The 23,838-nt window shown below is 39.5% G+C and overlaps 2 protein-coding genes across 4 annotated transcripts in view; one reads left to right on the forward strand and one right to left on the reverse strand.

The window, feature by feature from the left end:
• The window catches only part of LOC307255729 (laminin subunit alpha-3-like), a 52,385-nt gene extending 38,808 nt beyond the window's left edge, over positions 1-13,577 (reverse strand). For both annotated transcript variants that reach the window (XM_080034485.1, XM_080034484.1), the window contains exons 1-4: positions 13,141-13,577; positions 12,246-12,398; positions 1,690-1,807; positions 81-199 (exon numbers count right to left, since the gene is read on the reverse strand). In XM_080034485.1, the coding sequence (XP_079890611.1) occupies positions 81-199; positions 1,690-1,807; positions 12,246-12,398; positions 13,141-13,407 (657 nt within the window). In that variant the 5' untranslated portion in view covers positions 13,408-13,577. The remainder of the gene's footprint in view (positions 1-80; positions 200-1,689; positions 1,808-12,245; positions 12,399-13,140) is intronic.
• Positions 13,578-14,716: 1,139 nt separating this feature from the next.
• Positions 14,717-23,559, forward strand: vps4b (vacuolar protein sorting 4 homolog B). Of its 2 annotated transcripts, XM_080033523.1 has the most exons (13): positions 14,717-15,037; positions 16,097-16,208; positions 16,511-16,611; positions 18,122-18,233; positions 18,476-18,626; positions 18,836-18,894; positions 19,083-19,202; positions 19,556-19,712; positions 19,845-19,993; positions 20,984-21,065; positions 21,151-21,370; positions 21,779-21,919; positions 22,011-23,559. In XM_080033523.1, the coding sequence occupies exons 1-13, from the start codon at positions 15,017-15,019 to the stop codon at positions 22,110-22,112; spliced, it is 1,527 nt and encodes a 508-aa protein (XP_079889649.1). In that variant the 5' UTR covers positions 14,717-15,016; the 3' UTR covers positions 22,113-23,559. The 2 variants fall into 2 exon arrangements, with proteins under 2 accessions (XP_079889649.1, XP_079889650.1); XM_080033524.1 differs by lacking the exons at positions 14,717-15,037; positions 16,097-16,208; positions 16,511-16,611 and adding an exon at positions 17,003-17,225.
• The last annotated feature ends 279 nt before the right edge of the window (positions 23,560-23,838 follow it).

Consider the following 23,838-nt stretch of genomic DNA (forward strand, 5'->3'; position numbering starts at 1 on the left):
TCCCAAAGATTATTTTTTATCTTTCATAAAAGATAGCAATTTTGGTTAAGTTTTTTAAACATCTTGGTATGATATTTTACCTCTCCGTTTTCCAGAGGAACGGTGGTTGAGTAATCTGTGGTGCAGATCTGGTCATCGTCGCTTACTAAACGAGCATTGGGCTGCTTTCTGAACCGTTCGATGCACTCGCGCTTTGAATCTAACAAAAAATGAATAAATAAATAATTGAAACTTTTAAAAGGCTTCTCCTATCTCGACCCCTTTTTTCATTCATATTTTTAAGTAATGAGAACATTATTATTAAATGGATGACGTCTGTAAAGCTACTCTCTATCACCAAGCACTATGGCAGCAACAAATGATATGTTCGGGTACTTTTGTCAAGCTCTGACAAAAAAAGAAAATGATGGAAGTTTATAAATCATGTTGTTTACAGAACATAATCGAACCCAAAAGAAGAGGCATGTAAAATAGATTAATCTGGGTCTTAAATACGAGAATAAGTCAAATATTTAATGTGTGAAAAAATGCTTCAATATGTGTGTGTGTGTGTGTGTGTGTGTGTGTGTGTGTGTGTGTGTGTGTGTGTGTGTGTGTGTGTGTGTGTGTGTGTGTGTGTGTGTGTGTGTGTGTGTGTGTGTGTGTGTGTGTGTGTGTGTGTGTGTGTGTTTGCTAATTGGATAAGGGTGGAAAATGATAGGAAATAAGTGATTTTCATCTACATTACAAGCAGCATAGGAACAAACGCTTTGCAGCGTCTTAAAGGATCTTGAATGAACATGAACTTGGATCATGTAAAAATGAGGGCAAAGAGAAACAGAGAGATTGTAAATCTGATGAGTCACAGCTGTGTCTCCTGGCAGTCTCTGAGCACAGGTGCCTCCCAGATATTAGACATTGTATCACAGATTGGTCAACACAGCAAATAGAGAGCATGCATTCATGTATGTAGTTCAGGTCCTTTGGAAATGACAGGCCTAGTAATTAAGTTGGAAATTAACTGCATACCTTCTTAACAAAATGTACACAAGAAACATAATAACCCATTGTGTATCCAGGATTTAAAGTCTGAATGCTCTGTAGTTAGTTTTGATTTAACCTTTCTCTCCAGTCTCCACTCACCATAAACACACACACAAATTGTGTCTTGAATTCTTTAGCAGGCTGACTGGCGTGCCAGGAAATAAACGTCTGCTAGTAAACAAATTTTGATCTATCTTCACTTTGGGTTTTTTCCAAACAAGCATTTGGACTTGTCATAGCAGGAAAGACAAAGGTGTTATTAATAATAATAATGGCTGCGTTCCATTCAGCAGTGCCAGTTGCGGGGCTCTGGTTCTCTATATGCTAGATTAATGGCACAGCTTGGCGGGGCCATTGTTAATGTTGTTAGTTACACCTGTGCAATACCTAATAAGTCTTTATTGCAAAGACACAATTATCCTCCATACCTGTGTCTTTCTATTTTATTTTATTAATGAGGAGGTTGCTGCACTTCTTAGAAAGAACTTTCCACTCTCCGTCTGTCTATTGAAAAGACACATTTGCATCTGCAGGGAAAACCCGCTGCCATGTGCAGATATTTATTTACGAGAAAAGGATTTACAATAAAATTACAAACATGCATTTTCCAGATTTACTTACAAATCAATGAAAGTTAGGGGGACACGTCACAACATGAGAACTTACGTGCAAAATATTGCCAGGGGATGAAGGTTCTTCCGTTGTCAACGGAGCGCTCCAGCACCCAGAGGTCAGGACGTGGTGAATTAGCGAACTTAATGAGGATATATGCCACATGGAAGAGCTGAAAACCAGAACACAAAGAGCAGGCTAAACAAAAAGCACTGAACAGATAATGTTGGAGTTTCCTGTGCTCTACTTGCTATTGAAGTAAGGCCCCAGTCTTGGCCAGCAGCTCTGACAATGAATACCCTTATTTCCTTTCTGGTGAAAGCCGGGGCACAACATCCCCCAGCTTGATTGGTGTACCCTTTCAAATGATCGCCACAGAACTAATAGCTTTAAAGCTATAGTGTGTAACTTATGTTGCCCCCATAAGGAATTCTGAGTAATTACAATAACACGGTGCACACGAGGTTAGCCTTCGGTGATCGTGCATCGATTTTAAATCTTCTGCTTAACGTCCTGGTTTTTTCTTTGCAGTAGAATCATCAACTGAAAGATGTATTGGGCGCTTCTTGGGATTTTTATGCGCTACTTCATCAGTGTCGGGGGGCAACACCAGTTTGTAAACGCTGCCATTGAGCCCTGAGACATACAGAGAGAGTTTTGTGGAGCTGATAGGCTTAATCAACTTTGTGTCAACTCATTTGGCATTGGCTTCAATTTAACCGACATTCATTTATATAGACATTCAATTACGCACTATAGCTTAAATGAGGATTAAGCCATTCCAGTGATTCAAGGTTAAGGCTTCCTGCTCTGAGCTTTTATTTGTGCAGCCTGACTTCAGCCGTGCATGTGTGGCCAAAAGAGCAAAGTACAAACAATTCACCAACTTCTTTCATCATGGAGTGAATAGTCCAAAGTGGTGCAGCCAGGTTAGTGAAAAGACATAAACTAAAGCCCACATGATCCACGTCTATTCTCTGAACTCTTTATCTCTACTTTCCATCAGAATATACTGTCCATACAAGGGCAGGAAATGATGCCAACGATTGTTTCTGCCAACACTGAGCTTTCTATAAGGCTGATGACGGTCGGTGGCTGTATGTTTCCTTTGCAGTTCATCAACATCCTCATCAAGCCCTGAAAGCGGGTGACTTCAGCCTGATTGAACATTGTGTAATGGAAAGGTTATTTGTGATAGTCAAAGCTCCCTTTGTTATGGTCTGGCATGGACTTGGAATACAACCCAGGGACACCAACCTGCACGTGACACCTTCAGTGCCAACAAAAAGCCTCACCTATACCTGACCACCACACCCCTGTCTTGTTTTTGTGATACTTTATCTAAGTGTAATTTTAGTACTGGCATGGATCCTGAAGCAAAATGTTACATATAATACAGGGCACTGTAGGCATGTTTACTAAACTTATAAACTAGTTTATACATTCCCTCAGGATGAAAGTGATGAAAGAAAACTATATCCGAAACATTGTGTGCTATTTAAATAGACATTCTATATGGACTGTCTTCTTTGCCAAGGATGAAGGCAGGTCCACACTCGTCTAGCATCCCTCAGTACCTTGATGAAAACCCCCAGCAGGGCATTTGAAACAGTCAGGTTGCAATGTTTCCATGTGAAAGACTGGGAGCTATACTAACATTTCTTATCAAAGCAAAGTACATCACGGAAATGGCTCTGCTGTGTTGTCAAGGACTGTGTCAAGAAGGATCTGCAATGATCTGTTGATGCCTGTCTTCCCCCCAACTATAAATAGTTAATGGCTTTAAGTTCAAGTTGTTGATGGATTGTGAGAAAGTTCAGGGGTCAGGTGGTAAACTGTCTAGCCTAGTTCCCTGAAATCTTGAAAAAACAATGAAATCATTAGATTGCAAATAGCTTAGAATAGCCTTTTTGACTGTCCTTTAATCACGGTTTACGCAGAGCAAAACAGTCAATTGGTAACAAAATAAAATGGCTTAAGCCTTAGAGCCACCCTTTCTGACCTCAATTTTGAATGGGGTGTGTTTTTAAATTAATCAAAGAACACTTCCACCCACATGCAACAGGATATGCAAAAAAAAAGATCTAGAAGGAACCAGCTAAAAACAGAATGGAGGCTTTTGCAGAGGAGTCGCCTTCTGTCAATTTTCTGGTTCTGAGGACCATGAGGAAGTTTAGTTCACACGGGTGGACATGACGTTCAGGGAGGGCCGAAGGGAAGGGAGGAAGGAGAGTGAGGTTGGGGGGAGGGGGAATAGGGTAGGGGGTGGCTAGAGACGTGCTGGCTGGCATGCAGACCCATCTCAGATTCCAAACATAGCGCCACATTCCCCGTCCCTCCTAATGCCCCCTAGTCCAGAGCATGCCACTGCTTTCAGGAACCCATCACTGACAGCAACACGCAGCAGTGAAAATCTTCTTAACCACTTATAATTGGTACTAAGATGTTAACCACAAGATATTCTCCTGTTTCCCAAGAATAACAAGGTCCTTTATCACCCATAAAAAAATGTATTTATGTTCCAGTTCTGGTGCAGTCAGAAACCAAAATATGTGTTTCCCTGGGGATTTGTGTGGCTAGTGCCACATTTTCATTTGCTTACAAGTTGTTCAGTGTCTCTTGTCAAATGAGAAATATACTAACTGAGTTAACTGAGGAGTTTTAGGGTAATTGTGTACAGGTTTGACCAACCTAGTAAACTGGTAAATAGAGCAGGGTAAAATTAGAAATGGTGCCAATATGATAACTACCAATCTGACCAAAGCATTGGACGTTAAACTCAATGGATATGAATCGGAATTGATGGATATTTCCTTCAGTACAAAAAACATTCCATTTTACTGGAAAAATAGAAAAGTCTTGACTTCAAACTCAATTTCATCAGAAAACGACTGAAATACACTGTGGTATCTTATACTGACTCCATGCCATAAACTGAGTGATGGCTGGAAGAATTCTCCGGAAAACAAACCTAGTCAGGAACAGACAGCGTGATCTTGGAAGACGGGGCCTGTCCTGGCACGGCTTTGCTTAATTTCAGGCCCTGTCTCTCCAACTGTGTCCTGCCAGTCTAAACACTCTCTCTTGAAATATGTCCAGCAACTACGTATTGTTTGCAGGGAAGATGAAATATAGTGCTGGCAAGCTAAGCACCCCTGCACAGGATTCCAGTGGCGTAAAAAGACATGAAACAGATTGACGAGCTTGTGTCAAAAAAAGAAAAACAGAAGGAACGACACTGCCCCTCCCTTTAACAACAGGCTAAATAGCTTTAAACACGAGTGACATGACAGGAGGTTTAGTATAAGAGACTGTTGGTGGGGGTCAAAGGTCAGGGGTTGATCTTTGACAGGTATGTTCTCGTTGACACCAACCCTCCCTGCCTCCTTACTCCATCTATAATTCCTGACCTTCACCCCTATAAAGGTGTCACATATACAACAAGGTATAAAGTATCCAGATCTCCTCTTACCTTCTAATTAACACGACAGAGCAACACAGCCAAACAAGTCCCTCATGACCAAACACCATGTTAACAATTGCATATTAACATTTTATCTTTCAATACACTTGGTAACACTTGGTGTTAAATGCATTTTGACGAAACACATACAAATTCCTGTTTGTATGTGTGTGTGATTGTGTGTGTGTGTGTGTGTGTGTGTGTGTGCACGCGCGTGCGTGCGTGTGTTATATTGACCCCTGACAGCCTGTGCCAAGTTTGTGTATTTGACAGCTCAAGAGTGATAAATTGGTAGCCGTAAGTGTGAACTGCAGCAGCACTGATGGCTCTCCACACAGAAGTCCTGCTCTCTAACTTCATACATGGCTGCATTTGAGTTAATAGAGCAGTAGCGCAGTGTTTTATACAGAACAAAAATCAAAGATCTCAAAAGAGGCCTGATTGCGTGACCCTTTGCCACTCTTTTTGCTGTGCCTGCCACGTGGATCTCTTCACTCATAATCTCTTTGTGTTGATTAAATCAAGTGTACTGTAAAATGGACTGGTTAGGAATTTCCTACAGCCTCCTCAATAAGATACTGTGGTCTGCACAAATATTTTCCTTTATGTCATGATTGATGTAAGAGTTTTATTTTTAATCTGTAATCTTACTCTTTTTTTAGTAAGTATTGTTAAATTTTCAAGGTGTATTCTGGCAGGGCCCTTAGTGACAAGTAACAGAATGCACAAAAATCCAAAGCAGAAAAGGATCACGTCATTATGGGATATGTTTATGGTTGCCATTATTGCATGCTGGATAGGTGAGGTGCTCTGGGTATTTATTCTGCTTTTGACAATAATTACCGCCACAGTTGTGACGGAAGAGGGTCATTCAGCTCATTATGTTTGACAAATTTGAGAAACATATGCTTTGAGAATGATAAAGCAAATATTTTGAATGTGGAGCCGATGGTGAAGGACTGTGTTTGTGGCTGCAACCACTTAGGTGTTAATATTGTTCATACATCTCTGGGTTGTCAACCTTTAGTTATGGTTTATTCTGCTGTTGATTCTATAAGTCGTGGCAGTTTATCCATTTACGTGGCTCAATAATGCTTGTTGTACCTGCTGTGGTGTGTGTCGTCTGTCATTTTTATTTAATTGTCTGAGTCTTGCTGTCTTTTCTGGTAAGACAGTTTTACTAAGGTTGCTGTGAGGAAGGCTGTCGTTGGTAGTTTTTAGAGTAAATCAGTACTTCTACTAAGAAATGAAAATATTTTAATAATCTTTTAATCCCTGTCTAAATCTTATATGTAATCGTATCTAGCGATTAACAGGCAGGCGATGTAAGCTAACAGTCAAACCTCAATAAATATATTTTTCAGCGAGTGCAGTCAAGAAGCCAATATTGAATATCCTAATCCCAAATTCCAACCGAAGGCCACCGGACAGCCAAGAGGATTCTGAATCCTGACAGATAGAAGCCATTTGAGCAAGCTCCAGACAGTCTGATGTGAGATCAGAGGAATGCAATTCAAAGCAGAGTAGGCATTGCCTTCTGTTGGAGTGGATCAGCCCTGCCAGACAGAGCATGATGCAGACCCAGTGAAGTGGAGAGCAGTTGCCCTCCCGGTTTGTAACAACAATGCAATGTACGACTATGTGTCTGTGCGGGCAACAGGTGGGCGGGGGAAGGGTAGAGGGGTAGCGGTGTATTATTCTCAGTCTCCATGACAGAATTAGTTATATGGTCACGAAGAAAAGTCACAAGTAAGCTGTAGGTGTAACAGAAATCATACAGTTTATTCATGTTCCTTCTTGTTAGCGATCTCCACAATGTGAAGGCCTGAGGTGCAGCTGTCCGTGCGTTTTGGTACACGCTTGCCTGTTTATTAAATGTAATGATTGAACCATCAGCGTTCATCAATGTGTTAAAGATTTCCAGAAATTGATGAGTGAGACATGTTGTATTTTTCAATGATTTATAAGCAATTGTCCTTGAGTTATTTAATTACAAAGTATCTTTATTATTTTTCTGTTACAATCAGTTCAAGGCCAGAAAACTCTTCTTTCCACACATTTGAAATCTGAGCACAAAATAAAAGACTGCAATATTTCAGTAGCATATGTGTGGGAATCTTTTGTAACATTGCAATATTGTACTCAGGCAATATTTCCTTCCCCCTCCCTCAACATGCCTTGGTTCAAAGCATGCATAAAGGTATACTACTATTCATGATACACCCCTCTCAAATGGGTCAAGGAAAACTCTAACACATGCCATTGCATCAATGCCTACGTCAGTAAACCTGTGACCGCTGATTAGCATTTCCATGTATGAATTGATGACAAAGGCCTTGAAAAGATGAATAGATCCCACTTTAACCCCCACAAGCTTTTCCACACCGGGGCTCCAGATTTAGGAGGAACTGCAGTCCAACGCTCACCATGTGATGCACTCGCCAAGCCAAAGTTCTATACTGCTAACTGGCACGAGGAGGCTGTTAGCGGAGTAGTAAATATCTGCTGGGTTGGCCTGGCGCCTCAGGCAGCCTGGCTAAAGACAGGCACTTACATCACCTCCATCGTCACCATTGCAATAGGGACATGTCTGACAGCCAATCATGTCTCTAGGGTCAGACTGAGCCAGCTGCATTGTATGAACACATCTTTATTACAGGGCAAAGACAACATGATAAACTATCTTTTTCAGCAGCAACTGTAATCTATTCTGTGTCTCAGAGTTTTTAGATGTAATATTCAAAACCCATGAAGCCTCGATAAGGATTATAGCCCCCAACATGTTTGCTTACCACCTGTTGCGTGATCTAAAGGCATTGCAGCCATGCGCGAGTAATCTCACAAGAGCATACATGCACGCAAGCATCATCAGAGTGCAGATGTCAAAGGAAAGTGAACGTTTTTTTTTTTATTCTGAAACATCTTTGTTTGGGTGTGTTTATGTGTGTTTTCTGTTTAAGTACTTTCTCACCACCAAATTACACCACCTCTCCATTTCAATCCATTTATCTTGTGAAGGGGAGAGAACCAGGTCACTCTCAGAGAGGCTTAAATAGAACCAAACCTTTGTGAGAGTCTGAGAGCACAGAAAGGATGTCACACAATACTGGCTGGAAGGATTCTAACACAAAAGGGGGCGACGGCTGCAAATAAAACATTCAAACTAATTTTGGTGGGAGGTGGACCCCTGAGAGTGGGGGATTTGGATCAAGGAGAATGTCTCTAAAATTGAGTTCTTGGAAGCTTTGTCTCTTGACGACTGCAGAACTGTGGGCAATGCCAAAGCCATTGCTTTAACCTGAACCAGTTCATTTCTGTCTTCAAACTTCTGCAAGTCTCTGAATACCCAACATCAAAGCCTGTTGGGAAAAAAATCCTATAAATCACACACATAAACACCGGGTTGTTTTCGAACTGCAATTTAAAAACAAAAAACTACCAGACAAAGGTTCAATACACCTGTCGCCTACAGAAATAATACAAAGCATTAACCTTAACATAAAAATACCAGTCAAGTCCCTTAAACATCAATCCAGAGACTAATCAGGACTTCATTTAAATCAAAAGTGACAATGTACATTTGGTGCCAACCAATCAAAAGCAGTTTAGTCTCATCAGATGGGAGAAGGACAGCAGTAAGCCTCAGTATGTTTGCCTCACATGGTTTGCTCTGGGCTCACTCAGGCAGATAAGCACATGTGGTCGGGGATCCTAAAATACATTCCCCAGAAAAAAGGAGTGACTGGCAGTGTGATATGTGGAGTAAATATTGACTGGAACAATGGCTTGCCCATTGTGTCCTGTAAATAGTTTAACAGGGGATGAAGTTCCTGGAAAAGTATTCAGTATTTAGGAGGAAAAATTTGGAATACATTTATGAAATGGGATGGACAAGAGCTGTTTTACTGGTAACATATGAATGCATTTGGCTAAATGCAATGTCCAAGAGCTAAATATACACAAGGAAATAGCTTTATAATATCAATTTAGATATGATATGTGCTCCCAACATAAAAATCTACTGATATCAAATTAGTTATCATTATCTACACAGAAGCCAAGTGAAGATCAAAAACAGGGAACCTGCGTGTCTGTGACACAGGACTTATCCAGAGGAGATTGTTTAGCTGAAGGAAATTAAGAGTGTGATCATGTCGAGTTTACGTCTGGTTAATGAAAGCAGCACCAAGATTTATAAGATAGATCGATGAGTGAAAACAAGACAGAGAGTCTACAGCCCCACTGGCAGCTCTGTGAGGCTGCACAGCATGCGCTTTGAGGTATATGCACATCAGCATGCTCACAATGCTTATACAAACATGGTGATGATTAGCTGGCATACTGTCACACAAACACAATGTAGTTGCTATTGGGAATGTCATTAGTTTTTAAGATATAAACCAAAGTTTTGCACAAATTTGACTTTTGATCTGATGATGCGATAGATGAAAAGTTGGGAGATCACCAAAGTCATCCCATTCATCCTGAGGGATCCATCCATGTCTCTACCAAAATGTATTGCAATCGCTCAAACAGCTGCCAAAAACTCAAAGATGTCAACTTCATGGTGACACCAGAGGTTAAGTTAGGGAATAACTAGAGTCAATATGATTCCTCCTATGGGGAACATGGAAGTACATTAGTACTGTATGTACCAATGTAGACAAACAGTTTTGGGAATATTTCACTTTGGACCAAAGTGGTGGATCCAGAAACAGGCCAACATTGCCACACCATCACTGATGCTGCTAGCGTGGCAAACAACTGAACAGTTTTTTTCTTCATGCCTAGTTTTGTTATAATTTTTCTGCCAAACTATTGAGTTCACTTTTAGTCAGATTAGTCTAGCTTTACACTCGGCAGACCATGCTTCAAACAATCCTCTTCTTAGAAACAAAAAACGGAAATAGCTCTGCCACCTCTCTCCCCTCTCTCTTTGAACATCGGCATTTTAACATAAACATCAACTGTGCCATTATCTAATATATCTCCTGAGCTATACAGATAACAGAAAAATAGCCACCTGTGCGGATCTTGAAAGAAACCACAAAGCCATTCAGCTGGTTCTAGCCCACATATTTCATTTAACACCGTTTATCCTGTGTATTTGACACACTCACACACACACACACACACACACACACACACACACACACACACACACACACACACACACACACACACACACACAAAGCAATCAAAGCTTTGCATGGAACAGTCAAACGTGACAGCTCTAGTCCTGTCTTGGATAATGCATGAGCTTGTATTTGAAGGGTGGAGGAGAGCAATAAAGCATTCACTGGTAGGCAAATGCAATCCTTATTTAACCTCAGGAAGAAGCTTATAACCTTTTAATATTATAAGCTATTTCAGATATAAACAGCCTTGATCTTTAAGTAATATTGTTTTCATATTCTTCAGGTCTTATCTCTCAATTTAGATGGGTTTTTTTCTGGCATTTGAGTAGTACTTGCGAAATCTTTTTTGTGGGTAAACAAGAATGCGGAATTTGTGGATCTGATACACTAGGGATTAGGAAGTTGTCAACTGATAATGTCTTTATTAGTAAATTGCAAATCCCCCCTCCCACACACACACACACTCAAATGCACATGCATGCACACACACACACACACACACACACACACACACACACACACACACACACACACACACACACACACACACACACACACACACACACACACACACACACATACACATACACACGCACACAAACGTTTGTTTTGTCAGAGGGTCAGTTTGCTGCTCCTCACACAGACTAGTTATTCTTAAACAAATAGGTTGGAGGATTTGAGTGCAGCAACTACAGTGCGGCTTAAAATGCAATGGTGGCAGGTGAGCATTGTTTACAGTCTCTGTACTTGCATCATGCTGTGAACAGAAACATGCGTTTGACAGGTGTGTTCATGTGGTTGAGGTGGTGATGTTCTGATGAGGGATGGCAGGGGGTTTTGTGCGGTACTTTCGGTAGTCATCGTCAGAGCCATGCTCTTTTTAGCATGTGCCGTAATGCAATAATGCTGCCTTTCCCCGCTCCCAAATAAACTGAGCATTACCACGTATTAGAGTCAGACATCCCTTAAGGCCCCGCATGTGTCTATCCCCTTGTAAGTGTGCCCTATATTTAGCTGTGAAGGATCTTTGCTCAGCTCACTCTGTCTAAAAACAGAGACAGAAAATCCAACAGCCATTGTCTGACACAGTGCCCACTGGGAGCCAAATATGCAACACGTGCAGAGAGAGGGGCTCTTTTGTTGCTCACTCTTTTTGAAGCCCACTCCAAAACTAGTCAAAACCTTCCTCGCACAAGAGGTGCAGGCCTCCACCTGCGCACCTCCAATCTGATTTCACATCCTTCTGATCCCTAATCCCAGGACGCAAAATTCCTCTCTTTCCACACGGTGAATAATTGAGTGTGTGAGGTGCAATATGTGGGCCGTGAGCCAAACCCCTGCCAGAGACACGGGTTGTGATGGAAGCGTATTCGCCGGCCGAAAGGGGCGTGAGTCTGATTCCTGGCAAGCATCCATCTGCAGCACATTATTCACATGATCACTGGCTGCTGGCTGCAGTGATGAAGCTCATAATGAGTGAAAATCATAATCTTGTTAAATATTCTCAGAATGACCATGAGTCAAACAACTATTTCTTCCCCAAGCATATCCACAAACAAATAAGCAGCACGAAAGAACAACAATGAAGAAGAATATGGAATACTACAGCTCCTGAGGTTAAAGGCACCACTGAATGTTATTGGATTTGAGGTATGTCAAAAATAGAAAAACTAGATATGATATAATTCTAAATCACAAAACCAAAAAGACAACAACGTGGCAAAAAAAAAAAAAAAAAAAAACGTCCTAAGATAAAGCTTCAACCTCAGTTGTGGAATATTGCAATGTCCAATTTCACACCAGTGAAGGTGCTCGGCCACCCCACAAAAAAGAAAGAACTCATCTCAGAGAAGCAGAGCTATTGACCAAGGCAGAAGACACTTTCTCTAAGCACATCCAGATGCTGTATTTTCTTTTTTTTACTGTCAACACACAGCAGTCATTACACAAACTACAGGTGGTGGCAGGTAAACAGCTGTTCATAGCAGAATAAGGTAAGATGATCTCACCTGTCCAAGGTCCAGGGTAACGTTGACTTCGTTGTAGGCCAGCCCCTTGGAGAGAGGAGGGCTCTGCCACCAACGCTCTGTCCCATCAATGGCGTTGGTCACCGGATGGGCTTTGTTTGGGTCGGCGGTGTTGCAGTAGTCGCAGAACTGACCCTAAATGGTGTCAAATTGTTGCTATTCAGAAACATACTTGCCCAAACAATTTCAGGCAAAAGCACATGCAGGTATTATAATGTAGGCCGGCTCTGGCAGAAATGTAACCTTATACAAATATGTGAAAGGGTGCCAACCACAAACAAATCTTAAGTTTATAAAAAGGCTTTTGCATGTCAATGTCAAGCTGCAGTTCTTACAATAAAGTAGGGCAATCCAGAAGAACTCCTGAGGGCACAAGAACACTTTGGAATGGGCATTTCCTTTAGAAAGCTCACAATGGTGTAAAACTATTTCTGGCAGTATTTATAAGGGGGCATGTTTACAAAAACAATGTATATATATATATATATATATATATATATATATATATATATATATATATACATATATATATATATATATATATATATATATATATATATATATATATATAATAATAATAATAAATTTTATTTATAACGCACTTTATATTTAGCAAAAAATCTCAAAGTGCTACAACAACCAAAAAAGAAAGAAAAAAAAAAAAAAAAAGTTAAAACAAGATATATATATATATATATATATATATATATATATATATATATATATATATGTCAATGTGTATGCATATATATATGTCAATGTGTATGCATGTAATATAACTAACTGTTCGCTATACTTACATGGTATTTCCAGTTTACGTGATTGCATATTGTTGTTATTCACATTTTACGCACGGACTGAACGTTTTTTTTCCTACCTGAATGTTTTGAGTTAGAGCTCCGGCGGTCGGTCCTCCGACAAGTTTGCAATACAATTCATATCTTGGTTTCCCATCCTCATCCTGGCCGCAGGTTGCAGAGGCAGAGATCCTAGAGCCATGTGCGATGTTGAAGTACGGAGGACTCAAGCTAAATCCAGTTAATTCGTTAAAAGTTCCTTGTGCATCTGCGTCCCCGAAAAATGTTACCGAGTAGAAGGCAAAAAGTAGAGCGAGGAGATGAGCTCCTCTCATCCCTCTCGCCATGTTCCACAACAGAGATCAGAGTAGATGCTGAGAGCAACCCGCGGTTTTGCAGGTATTGTCATCTATAGATCTCCATAAAATCCACCTAATGGGCTGCTGCGTGTGTTACGCCCGGGGCTCTTTCGGTAGGACTATGCGTCCGCCAAAGTCAGTGACAAAGGCTCAGGTTGATTTGCTGCAGTTGAAGGTGTGCTCTCTGTACGTCGCATGTTTCCAAACTAACAGGAGCTCTCCGCCTCCCTGAACCAACCGTGCGCCGCTGCACTGGAGCTATCAGGTGTCAGGCTGGCGAAGGTCTAGCGCGACGTTAAGCCACTGAGTGGGGCCAAAGGTCTCCTCTCACAGTTTACACACGGCGTTTCCAAGCAGCAAAACGTTAGGCTAGTATTATATTATATTATATTATATTATATTATATTATATTATATTATATTATATTATATTATATTATATTATATTATATTATATTATATTATATTATATTATATTATATATTATATTATATTATATTATATTATATTATATTATATTGTATTGTATTGTATTGTATTATATTATATTATATTATATTATATTATATTATATTATATTATATTATATTATATTATATTATATTATATTATATTATATTATATTATATTATATTATATTATATTATATTAAAGTATATCATATTATGTGTGTTGTTTTTGTTGTTATTTTAATGGATATTGTCATTATTATTATTATTATTATTATTATTATTATTATTATTATTATTATTATTATTATTATTATTATTATTATTATTATTATTATTATTACCACTATGCGAAAACTCTGCAATATGCAAGTCACATGCACTAGAAAATGTTAGATTTTGACTATGAAATAAAATACTGGTAAATTACGGTAAATGTGTGAGAAGGTGTCAATGTAGCCTACATTGGCTACTGCATAACCTGTACTTTTTTTTTATCAATGACATGCCTAATGCATAATATATGACAGATATATCTCTGAAGTAGCCAAACCTGCAAATGGGTTCATCAGTTCATCGTTGATCCTTTAATGATCTCGGGGCGACCTCTAGTGGAGTGCACAGGCATTGCAAGTGCATCATTAGTGAAATGGAGAATTGGGGAGTTTTGGTATCGCGCACGCGCACACGCACACAACCGAAGTCGCATTTTTTACATGTCACTGTCACGTCTGTAATAAGAGCTACCATACTGTGTTACTGGTCAAACGACTCCTTTTCTGTCCTAATTTACTCCCTTTATTGTTTTGTTATATCTGCAGTCCAGAAAAAGGATTGACAATGAAAGCTACTGATGACATAAACCTGTTTGGGTCATGACTGCACTGGGCAGCAACTGGTGTTGTCTGTGCAACTTGAACGACAACAATCAAGCGTCGTGACTCACTGTACCCAGCCAGACCAGAGGTTTTCCGCGTCTCAGCATCGTTGCCATTCCTTCGACTGGGCAGGCTGCTTTCGCTGTGTCATTAGTCAAAGGGAGTGATGATATGCAAACAGGAACTCGTTGTACGGTGACATACGACCGGTTAAACGAAACAAGAAGGATCGGGCACTGACTGTTGTGTTTTTAACCTCACAGGACTCCGCATGGAGCCAACAAATCTACAGGTAAGATGATGAATAACTTTCTTAAAGACGGTTTGTCTAGAGTTTTTACTGTAGGCTAGAGTAGAAGAAGGTGACAACTGTAGTAGACTAACTACAAACAAAGACACTGAGTGTAATCACAGTATGAAATCTGACAGGTTTCACTTATACACTAGGGAGTGTGTGTGCTTAATTAAAATGCTTTCCCGTGTGACAATAATAAGAGTCAGCAGCTCTTAGTTTAAATGCAGGACTTTTTCTGTCAATCTATCTGAAAGGAGCTGACTAACTCCATCATGGACCCAAAATAGGGATTCACATTAAGCCCACAGATTCAAAGGCAGTGTGTGCTATGATTAATTCGCAGTTTATTAAATGTTTGAACAAGGAAATACATTGCAAGTCTGATAAGCAGTTAAAGCAGGTACACTAAACGCACTGTAGCCCACTTTTAAATGATGGTTAGTTGGCTGTTGTGGTCTTAGAGCAGGTGGAACTCACGTTGACTCTCTTATAAACGTTGGTTGTTTTGATTGGGCATTTACTCTATAAAAACTCAAAACTGATAAGGTCCATGAGAAAACGTTGGGACAGTCATTCTTCAGAATAGATGTTTTAACATCATCTCACAAAAAGCATTAATTACTAAAAAAATAACTTTCCATTCCATTTTGGTAAGGTGGTTTCAGTGCAGGGTTATTATGTAGGCCATGTCAAAACACCTGCAATGAACAAGGTGTATTACTATACAATAAATGACTAAAATTACGTTTTTTTTAGCTGTTGTGTTGATCAGCCGATCAATCAGTTGATTTATCATTTCCGCAATTCTCTACAGCATTTTTAGAAATTATTGTGATTTATATTTTATTTATGCCACACGCTGCCATCAAGATACACAGCAATCAATTCATATATTACTTTTGTTATAGTTGAAGTAGACTTATGAAGCTTATAGGATCATCAGGTGAAGGAAAATCACTGTCTCTGAGTTTTAGGTCCTAATACAGACTCTGTCATGTAGTGATTTCAGTAGACATATATTAGTTTGGAATTTTAATAAATGTCCTGCTCTTTCAGAAAGCTATTGCCGTAGCACAGAAGGCCTCACAGGAAGACGAGGCTGGGAACTACGACGAGGCCATCCGCTCCTACCAACATGCTGTCAAGTACTTTCTGCACATTGTAAAACGTGCGTCACAGTGGCTGTAATCAAAATGCATCTAATGTCACACTAAAATCAGTTGTTGATCAAACATCAACAACTGAGAGATTTCAGGCCACTAACCCTTAACAGTCTGTCCACAGGTCTTCAAAAATGTCATTGCCTGATTGACAAATAGCATTAACAAGTGAAATGACTTTACTATTATTGTTTGTGTTTGTATGTGCTTATTTTAATGTGCCATCTGTATAACTTGTTATGATATATAGCATATAAAATGTCCATAACAAAAATAAAAACTCTTAAATTAATGTTCTCCTTTCCATCAGGTGAACCCCAAGGCAAAGATGGGAACCAGAAGATCAGAGATAAATGTAAACAGTACCTGGACAGAGTGGAAGAACTGCAGGAGTATCTAGTGAATAAAGAGGTTGTTAAGGAAATTATCCTATAGGCCTACAGTATATAAATAGAAATAGTAGATATTATTTTTGCTATAATGGTAATTGAACGCACTCACCGAGGTGGATGTGGTTGGGTTAACTTATTTTTTTTAAAGTTAAAACTTCAACCAAGACTTAATTCAAGTGATTGACATGTTTACTAGTTCCTCCACTATTTTGGTAAATGAGTTGGCCTACAGTACACTGTGCAAAAATAAGGGTGAGTGGCATGGGTTGTGGGTTAAATACTAAACAATACAACAAACAAAAAACACAAATAAGAAAGTAAATATTGTAAAATTAGACCAGTAGGCTAACAAAATTGACACGAACAGGAGGCACTTACGTCTTGACGTCATCACATTCCGTGCACGCGAGTATCGACTTTTCAACGCGGAAGTCTCCTCCTCGATCGTTCTCGGGAGCGATCAAGAAAGGAAAACAAGCCTCGTAAAAACCCTGACTGTCGCGTTAAAAGTCAACTTTAGAGGTTATCTTATAGAGTAGTTTGTTTAAAAGGTGTTTACTCACGGTACCGTTACGTTCGTTTCGATCATTGGACGAGTAATCGGCCCTTATGGCTACCAACAATAATTTACAGGTAAGTTGAGGAACAACCTCGGAGCTTAAAACGGGAATAAAACGCAAAAAAGGTGTTCACATCTTGGACTGCACTGAAGAAGTTTACTAGTTGTTTACTGACGAAACGCTATGCTTAAGTGAGGTTGGTGGTGTTAGGTTCAAATGTTTCAACGGTGTGACAGCGTAGCGTAACATTAGCTGCTAACTAGCATAGTTGGCTAACCTAGACAGGAACTCAGCAGTTAATTTGTGCTCATTAAAAAGACTAAAACAGACTGACACTGTAGCCTTTACGTAATATAATTGTAGGTGTTGTCATATGTTACAGTAACATATATGCTGTTTGTGGACAGCATCTGTGTTGGCTTCTGTTGACGAACGGGACAGCTAATGCGATTACCGTTGCTAGCTGGCTAACCAGTTGTGTTTGGCCTCAGTCTTGTAAAGAAATCCACTTCGAAATAAAAGCAAAGCTGTTATAGTTATATTCGGTACAGGTTGTGTTATGCCAGTCATAACATTTTTAAAATGCGGAAACCAAAAAGGAAGTGAAATAAATTGCATTCTAATCCACCTTGAATCACTCCTACCTCGGTGTACGCAGTGGCACAACACATAACTGGTGTAGCATTAAATATGATATTTACATAGTATATCACAGCAACTATATATAGGAAGGTTGCCTGCGCCTCTCATTTTCACATACGTATCCGTCGCTCTTACTCAGTTAATTTCTTAACTTTCTCCGGTAATTTTTTGGTTTTGTTTTGATGCTTGTTTGTTTGATGTATGTCGTCATGCTTTAATAATTCAAGGACCTTTAGCGAGTAACCTCATTCCGCTGTCTATATTCTTCATGCTAGTACCTACAAGTGTTGGGATAACTAACATTGTTGTGTGTCTCCGTTATGACAGAAAGCCATCGATCTTGCCAGCAAGGCGGCTCAGGAGGATAAAGCTCAGAACTATGAGGAGGCTCTGCGTCTGTACCAAGCTGCTGTTCAGTACTTCCTTCATGTGGTGAAATGTAAGGCATAACAAAGGATATAGGCAAACTGAAATGCAAGCTATTGTGCTGCTATAGCAGTGGACACTGCTATGGCAGCACAATAGCTTGATTTAATTTTGCCTAAAAGTGTTTGTTAAAAGTTAATGTTATCTATTAGATCAGTGAACAATAATGCTGAAATGCTTAGAGGAGTGTGAGAAGACAGCCTCAAGCCTGAATTAATTTTTGTTTTCCTTTTTTTGTGCTCATCCCTTTTACAGATGAAGCCCAGGGTGACAAAGCTAGGCAGAGCATTCGGGCTAAATGCGCCGAGTACCTGGACAGAGCAGAGAAGTTGAAGGAGTATCTAAAGAAGAAAGAGAAAGCTCCTCCAGCCAAGCCGGTCAAAGAGTCCGGGTCTGATGACAAAGGGTGTGTTAATGGGTGGAGCAGTGGGCTATGTCTACTCATGTGAAGCCATTCAGAACTGCATTGTAGTAACTGTAGTCTAACTGTAGTGTTCCTTTTAAATATATATGTATAAATATACATTATTAAGACATTACCTATTTTAATTTTTTTTACTTGATATACAGACAAAATAATTAAATTATTATTATTTTTTTAAATATAACTTTCAGTAATGAAAGCGATGAAGGTGATGATCCAGAGAAGAAGAAGTTCCAAAATCAACTCTCAGGTTGGTAAAATTGCTTTAAGGGACTGTTAAACCTTTCTGCATTTTTTTATAATGAGTTATCGTCTGTTTTGGGTTTCTGTGTGTGTTTTGCTGTGTGCGATTGAGTTTTTTTTTGCATGCAATTTGTTATAATTAAGGCATTATTTAGAGACGTCAGTAATGTTGTATGTTAATTTTTTTTCTTCCAGGTGCAATTGTTATGGAGAAACCAAACATCAAATGGAATGATGTTGCTGGTTTAGAGGGAGCCAAGGAGGCATTGAAAGAAGCTGTAATTCTTCCCATCAAATTCCCCCACCTTTTCACAGGTATTCAATCATATTTCATAGGAAGGCTACCTCATTACTTTGCCTGGAGTGCCATAGTGCAGTTGATGGCTTTTAATGACAATATGACTATATATATTAATTTTTATAGACTATTTTTAAAATATATTTTTTTGGCATTTTTATGCTTTATTGATAGTGTAGAGACAGAGTTGAAATGGGGCAGAGAGGGGAGTGACATGCAGAGAACGACCGCGGGCTGGAATCGAACCCGGGTCCGCTGCTGGCCGAGGCCCATGGAGGGGACGCCTTACCAACTGAGCTAAAGGCGCCCCCAATATGACTATATTTGAACTAAATAAATAGACTAAATTACCTTTTTGCTTGACTGATAGGAAAGAGAACACCGTGGAGAGGCATCCTGCTCTTTGGGCCTCCAGGTACAGGAAAGTCCTATCTGGCTAAAGCTGTTGCTACAGAGGCAAACAACTCAACCTTCTTCTCCATCTCCTCATCTGACCTCGTCTCCAAGTGGCTGGGGGAGAGTGAAAAGTAAGTCCACATTAACAGTTATCCACAGAAGCAGGGCTTAAGCAAAAAAAAATTGCCTGCAACCATTTACTGTGTATGGCTTCCACCAGCAGCGTGTCAGCATTTCTTGAAAACATCCCTGTTGCTTCACAGGTTGGTGAAGAACCTTTTTACCCTTGCACGGGAGCACCAGCCCTCCATCATCTTCATTGACGAGATCGACTCCCTGTGTGGCTCAAGAAGTGAGAATGAGAGTGAAGCCGCTCGCCGTATTAAGACAGAGTTCCTGGTTCAGATGCAGGGTAAGTCTGATGAGCTGCCCAGCAACTGTTTGTAGTTACTGAAGGTTGTTCAATGTATTTTCTGAGTTTTGCGTGTTTTAAAAAGCCCCGTCTTCTAGTGTTACACCTAGATTAAAGTGAAGGGTTCTTTTTAGCAGTATTCCCTCAAATTAAATTAAAGGCAATTCAATTATGCATCAAGTGAAGCAACCCTTTCAGTTTTACTCTCTCTCTGCATCCTACATTTTCACTGGGGAAAAATGTATTTGCATAACATGGGATAGACAAATGTTGGCTATTGATACTGCCTGGCTTGGTGACTAGAAGGTACTTCTAGGGAACTTTAAAATATTTATTGGGTCACAGTAGAGCAGTAGGTAGACTCTTCCCCTCTCTTTACTTCACCAAGTTAAATGCGCACTAAATCACATGAGGCGCTGCTGCTGCGCTCTAAACACATCTTAACTTAATAGTGTGCTGATTCTGGTCCCACCCATATACTGATGTCAGAGTAGATATGATCTTTGACAGGTGAAGGGAAAAACCCCTGCTGTGACATCACTGGTTGAGGTGTGGCCCGAAAGTGCAACATAATACCTCCAACTATTTCTTGAAAAATAAATAATTAAACAACATCCCTGTTCAAGTGAATAATGTGTATAATAAAGCTACACTTCCTATTTTTTTTCTCCATCTATAATGGTATTCATATTTTGCAAATGAACATGACAAACATGAACATTGGAAAACAAAATACAGAGTCAGTGCCAGCATTCATCCAAATCAATAGCATGTGAGGTGATTAGATTGGTTGCTTGTCTGTAAACAATATTTATCTTTATATCAAGTGTTTGAACATGTTTCAGAAACATTGTACTGTATGTAAATACTTAGTTTGTAATAAAAGGATTTCTAATCTGGTCGCTTTGTCAATGGAATCATAATAGTATAATTGTTTTGGAGTTGCAAGTATTTGAGTGTGTATTGACCCTGCCTTCATACGTTTTACAGGTGTGGGGAATAACAATGAGGGAGTGCTGGTACTTGGGGCAACAAACATCCCATGGACCCTAGATGCAGCCATCAGGAGAAGGTCAGTGTTGTTACTTGGCTAAAGTTGTAAGTAACTATGTTGCCATTCACTTGTGCTCACTGTAAAACCAAAATACTCTTTTCAGATTTGAAAAGAGAATTTACATCCCGCTGCCCGAAGAGCACGCCCGCTCCTTCATGTTCAGGCTCAACCTGGGCTCCACCCCCAACAGCATCAATGAGTCGGACTTTGTCACGCTGGGCAAGAAGACGGATGGATACTCGGGAGCAGATGTCAGTGTCATTGTCAGAGATGCCCTAATGCAGCCTGTCCGAAAGGTCCAGTCAGCAACCCACTTCAAAAAGGTATGTCTTTGAAAAATATCTGTCTTATACTTAATGCAGGGTACCCGCGGGGTCTCATTTAAAAATTCTCAAAATTTGCCCTTAAAAGTATTGAACTTCCTCTAAAAATGTCTTAAATGTTTTGATTGACCTTTGAAATATTTGGAGAGGGGTCGTTATTGTAACAAATAAGCACTTTTTTATTTTGTTATTAAGAGTATACACATACTTTACAACGCTATTGTTACAGTATATCAATGTGAATATATTTGAGAATTCCCATTATATCCTTTCTACTTTTGCCAGTATGGCATTCAATTTAATTTTAGGTGGCATTAAAAAGTTATGAAAAAGACTTAACTTGGGGGTACACTGTTGATTATAACATGTTGACTAAGTGTCACTTCTGTCTCCTTTTTTTTAAATAAGCAACGAGGTCCATCAAGAACTGACCCCGAACTAATTGTAGATGACCTCTTGACTCCTTGCTCTCCTGGCGATCCCAACGCGATCGAAATGACTTGGATGGAGGTGCCTGGGGAGAAGCTATTGGAACCTATAGTATCCATGGTAAGAATATAAAAAATATAAGGTGGCCTTATAAATGCACATTAAAGTCCTCACTTAAATATCCTATAATATTGCCTTTCCTTTATTTCAGTCTGACATGTTGAGGTCTCTGGCCAGCACAAAGCCGACAGTCAATGATACAGATCTGATCAAACTGAAAAAATTCACAGAGGACTTTGGACAGGAAGGCTAGGTGGGATGATCGAGCTGAGCCAAACCAAAGCAAATTGTCATCGTCCCTGTTTTTGTTTGTTTTTGTTTTCTCTTTCTCTCTCTATCATAATCATTCATCAGACTGTGTGGTTTAAGTGGGCGAGATAACGGCCTTTTTGCCAATATGATAACCACAAAGAGGTTGAAAAACCTAGTTTTATTCAATACTCACCATTGTCCAATGAAGATGAAAGCCCCATCTGCAGCTGACCTGATAGAAGAATCAACACGACATAGGGAATTTAGAGGGTTGTTTGACTTGTGAGTTAAGGACTAAAGGTATTAATGAGCAGAATACTCAAACAACTTAAGTGAACTGACAGCAGACATACACAACAGATATTGCAAATCAGGCCATTGAAATGAAGATTTTAAGTCAGGTCTTGTGTGCTTATTTTCCAGTCAGAATACATCTCACTTGACTAATAAATACCCCTTAATAGCCCCTATATATTTTCTACTTTATATTGTTAAAAAAACAAGCATTTTATAGTAAGTACTACTGTACTTTGTGGAATGTATGAATCTTGGGCTGGGGGAGTGAAGCATGGTATCTGTTTTGGTCAAAAATGTGTCGGCCTTGTCTCAAGGCGGTTGACAATACTCAGGATGCATTAGGTCCTGTGGAAATTTAGGATTGTTTTTCCAGTTTCCAGACAATTGACAGCTGGATTTGTTTTTCCTCATTTGAATTAAACACGGCTATTGGTGGATCACCAATGGTGCAAGACCAGCATTATTTTAAAACTGTACTACCATGATTTACAAAAAAGACTCAATAGCTTTGAATTGCTTTGTCGCTCAGCTCATGGTTTTGTTTTTTCTACTGTACATATTTTTCATCACTTTCCACAGGCTTTGATCATTATCCTTAATACAAACTGCAACAAAAAAAATTAAGCCTTATTTGAAGAATTCAGTCAAATTGCGAACATTGCTAATAGAAGTCAGAGGTGTTGAATTTGGACACAGATGGCTCAGGTGGAGAGATCATCTTCTGAAATACTATACAACATAGGAATGCATCTCCCAAGCATGAACTATATGTAGCCATAAGCTGCAGTGTGTGTCGAGTGCCTTCTAGAAAAGCTGCAAGACTCTTTTTTTATGGGTTTATTTTGAAATTGGTAATGATGCTTGATATATCCAGTGTTTTGTCACTACAATTAAGAAATGTATACAACTTGCACATTTCATGTAAGCTCTTTTAGAGAGTATATACATCTTTACTCTTTTGCTCCTATGGTTTGAAAACTGTTTCTTCTGAGCATTGATGGGGAACATCTCTTATTTTATTGTAAATGTCTATACATATAGCCAACCCTTGAGCCTTTTCTTTGTAAAGAGGTCAACAACATGCATACGATTTTCTGTTATCGTTTCTGTAATGTAAATAAAAGTTATAGCTGCGTCATTAAAAAAAACATGTTTACTTTTTTGGGTAACACATATACGATTTGTCTTTAGGAAGGAATTATTGAGTTTTAGGTAGGTAAAACTATTTTAAATAGCGTATCCATTCCTTACTGTTTCTTGTGGCGGGTTGGGTGGGCGTGGAGCATTGATTTGAAACTGATACAATGAACGAAGAAGCGAAACACTGCATTGTGGGAGTTGTTGTTCATGTCGCTCGAGCTGCGCTGAGGTTCCAAAGAAGCACTTTCCGCTTGAGAACTACAAGTACCAAGTTCGGCCGTTAAGCGTCC

This window comes from Ammodytes marinus (genome assembly GCF_949987685.1).
Source record: "Ammodytes marinus genome assembly, chromosome: 9".
Classification (NCBI taxonomy): Eukaryota; Metazoa; Chordata; class Actinopteri; order Uranoscopiformes; family Ammodytidae; genus Ammodytes; species Ammodytes marinus.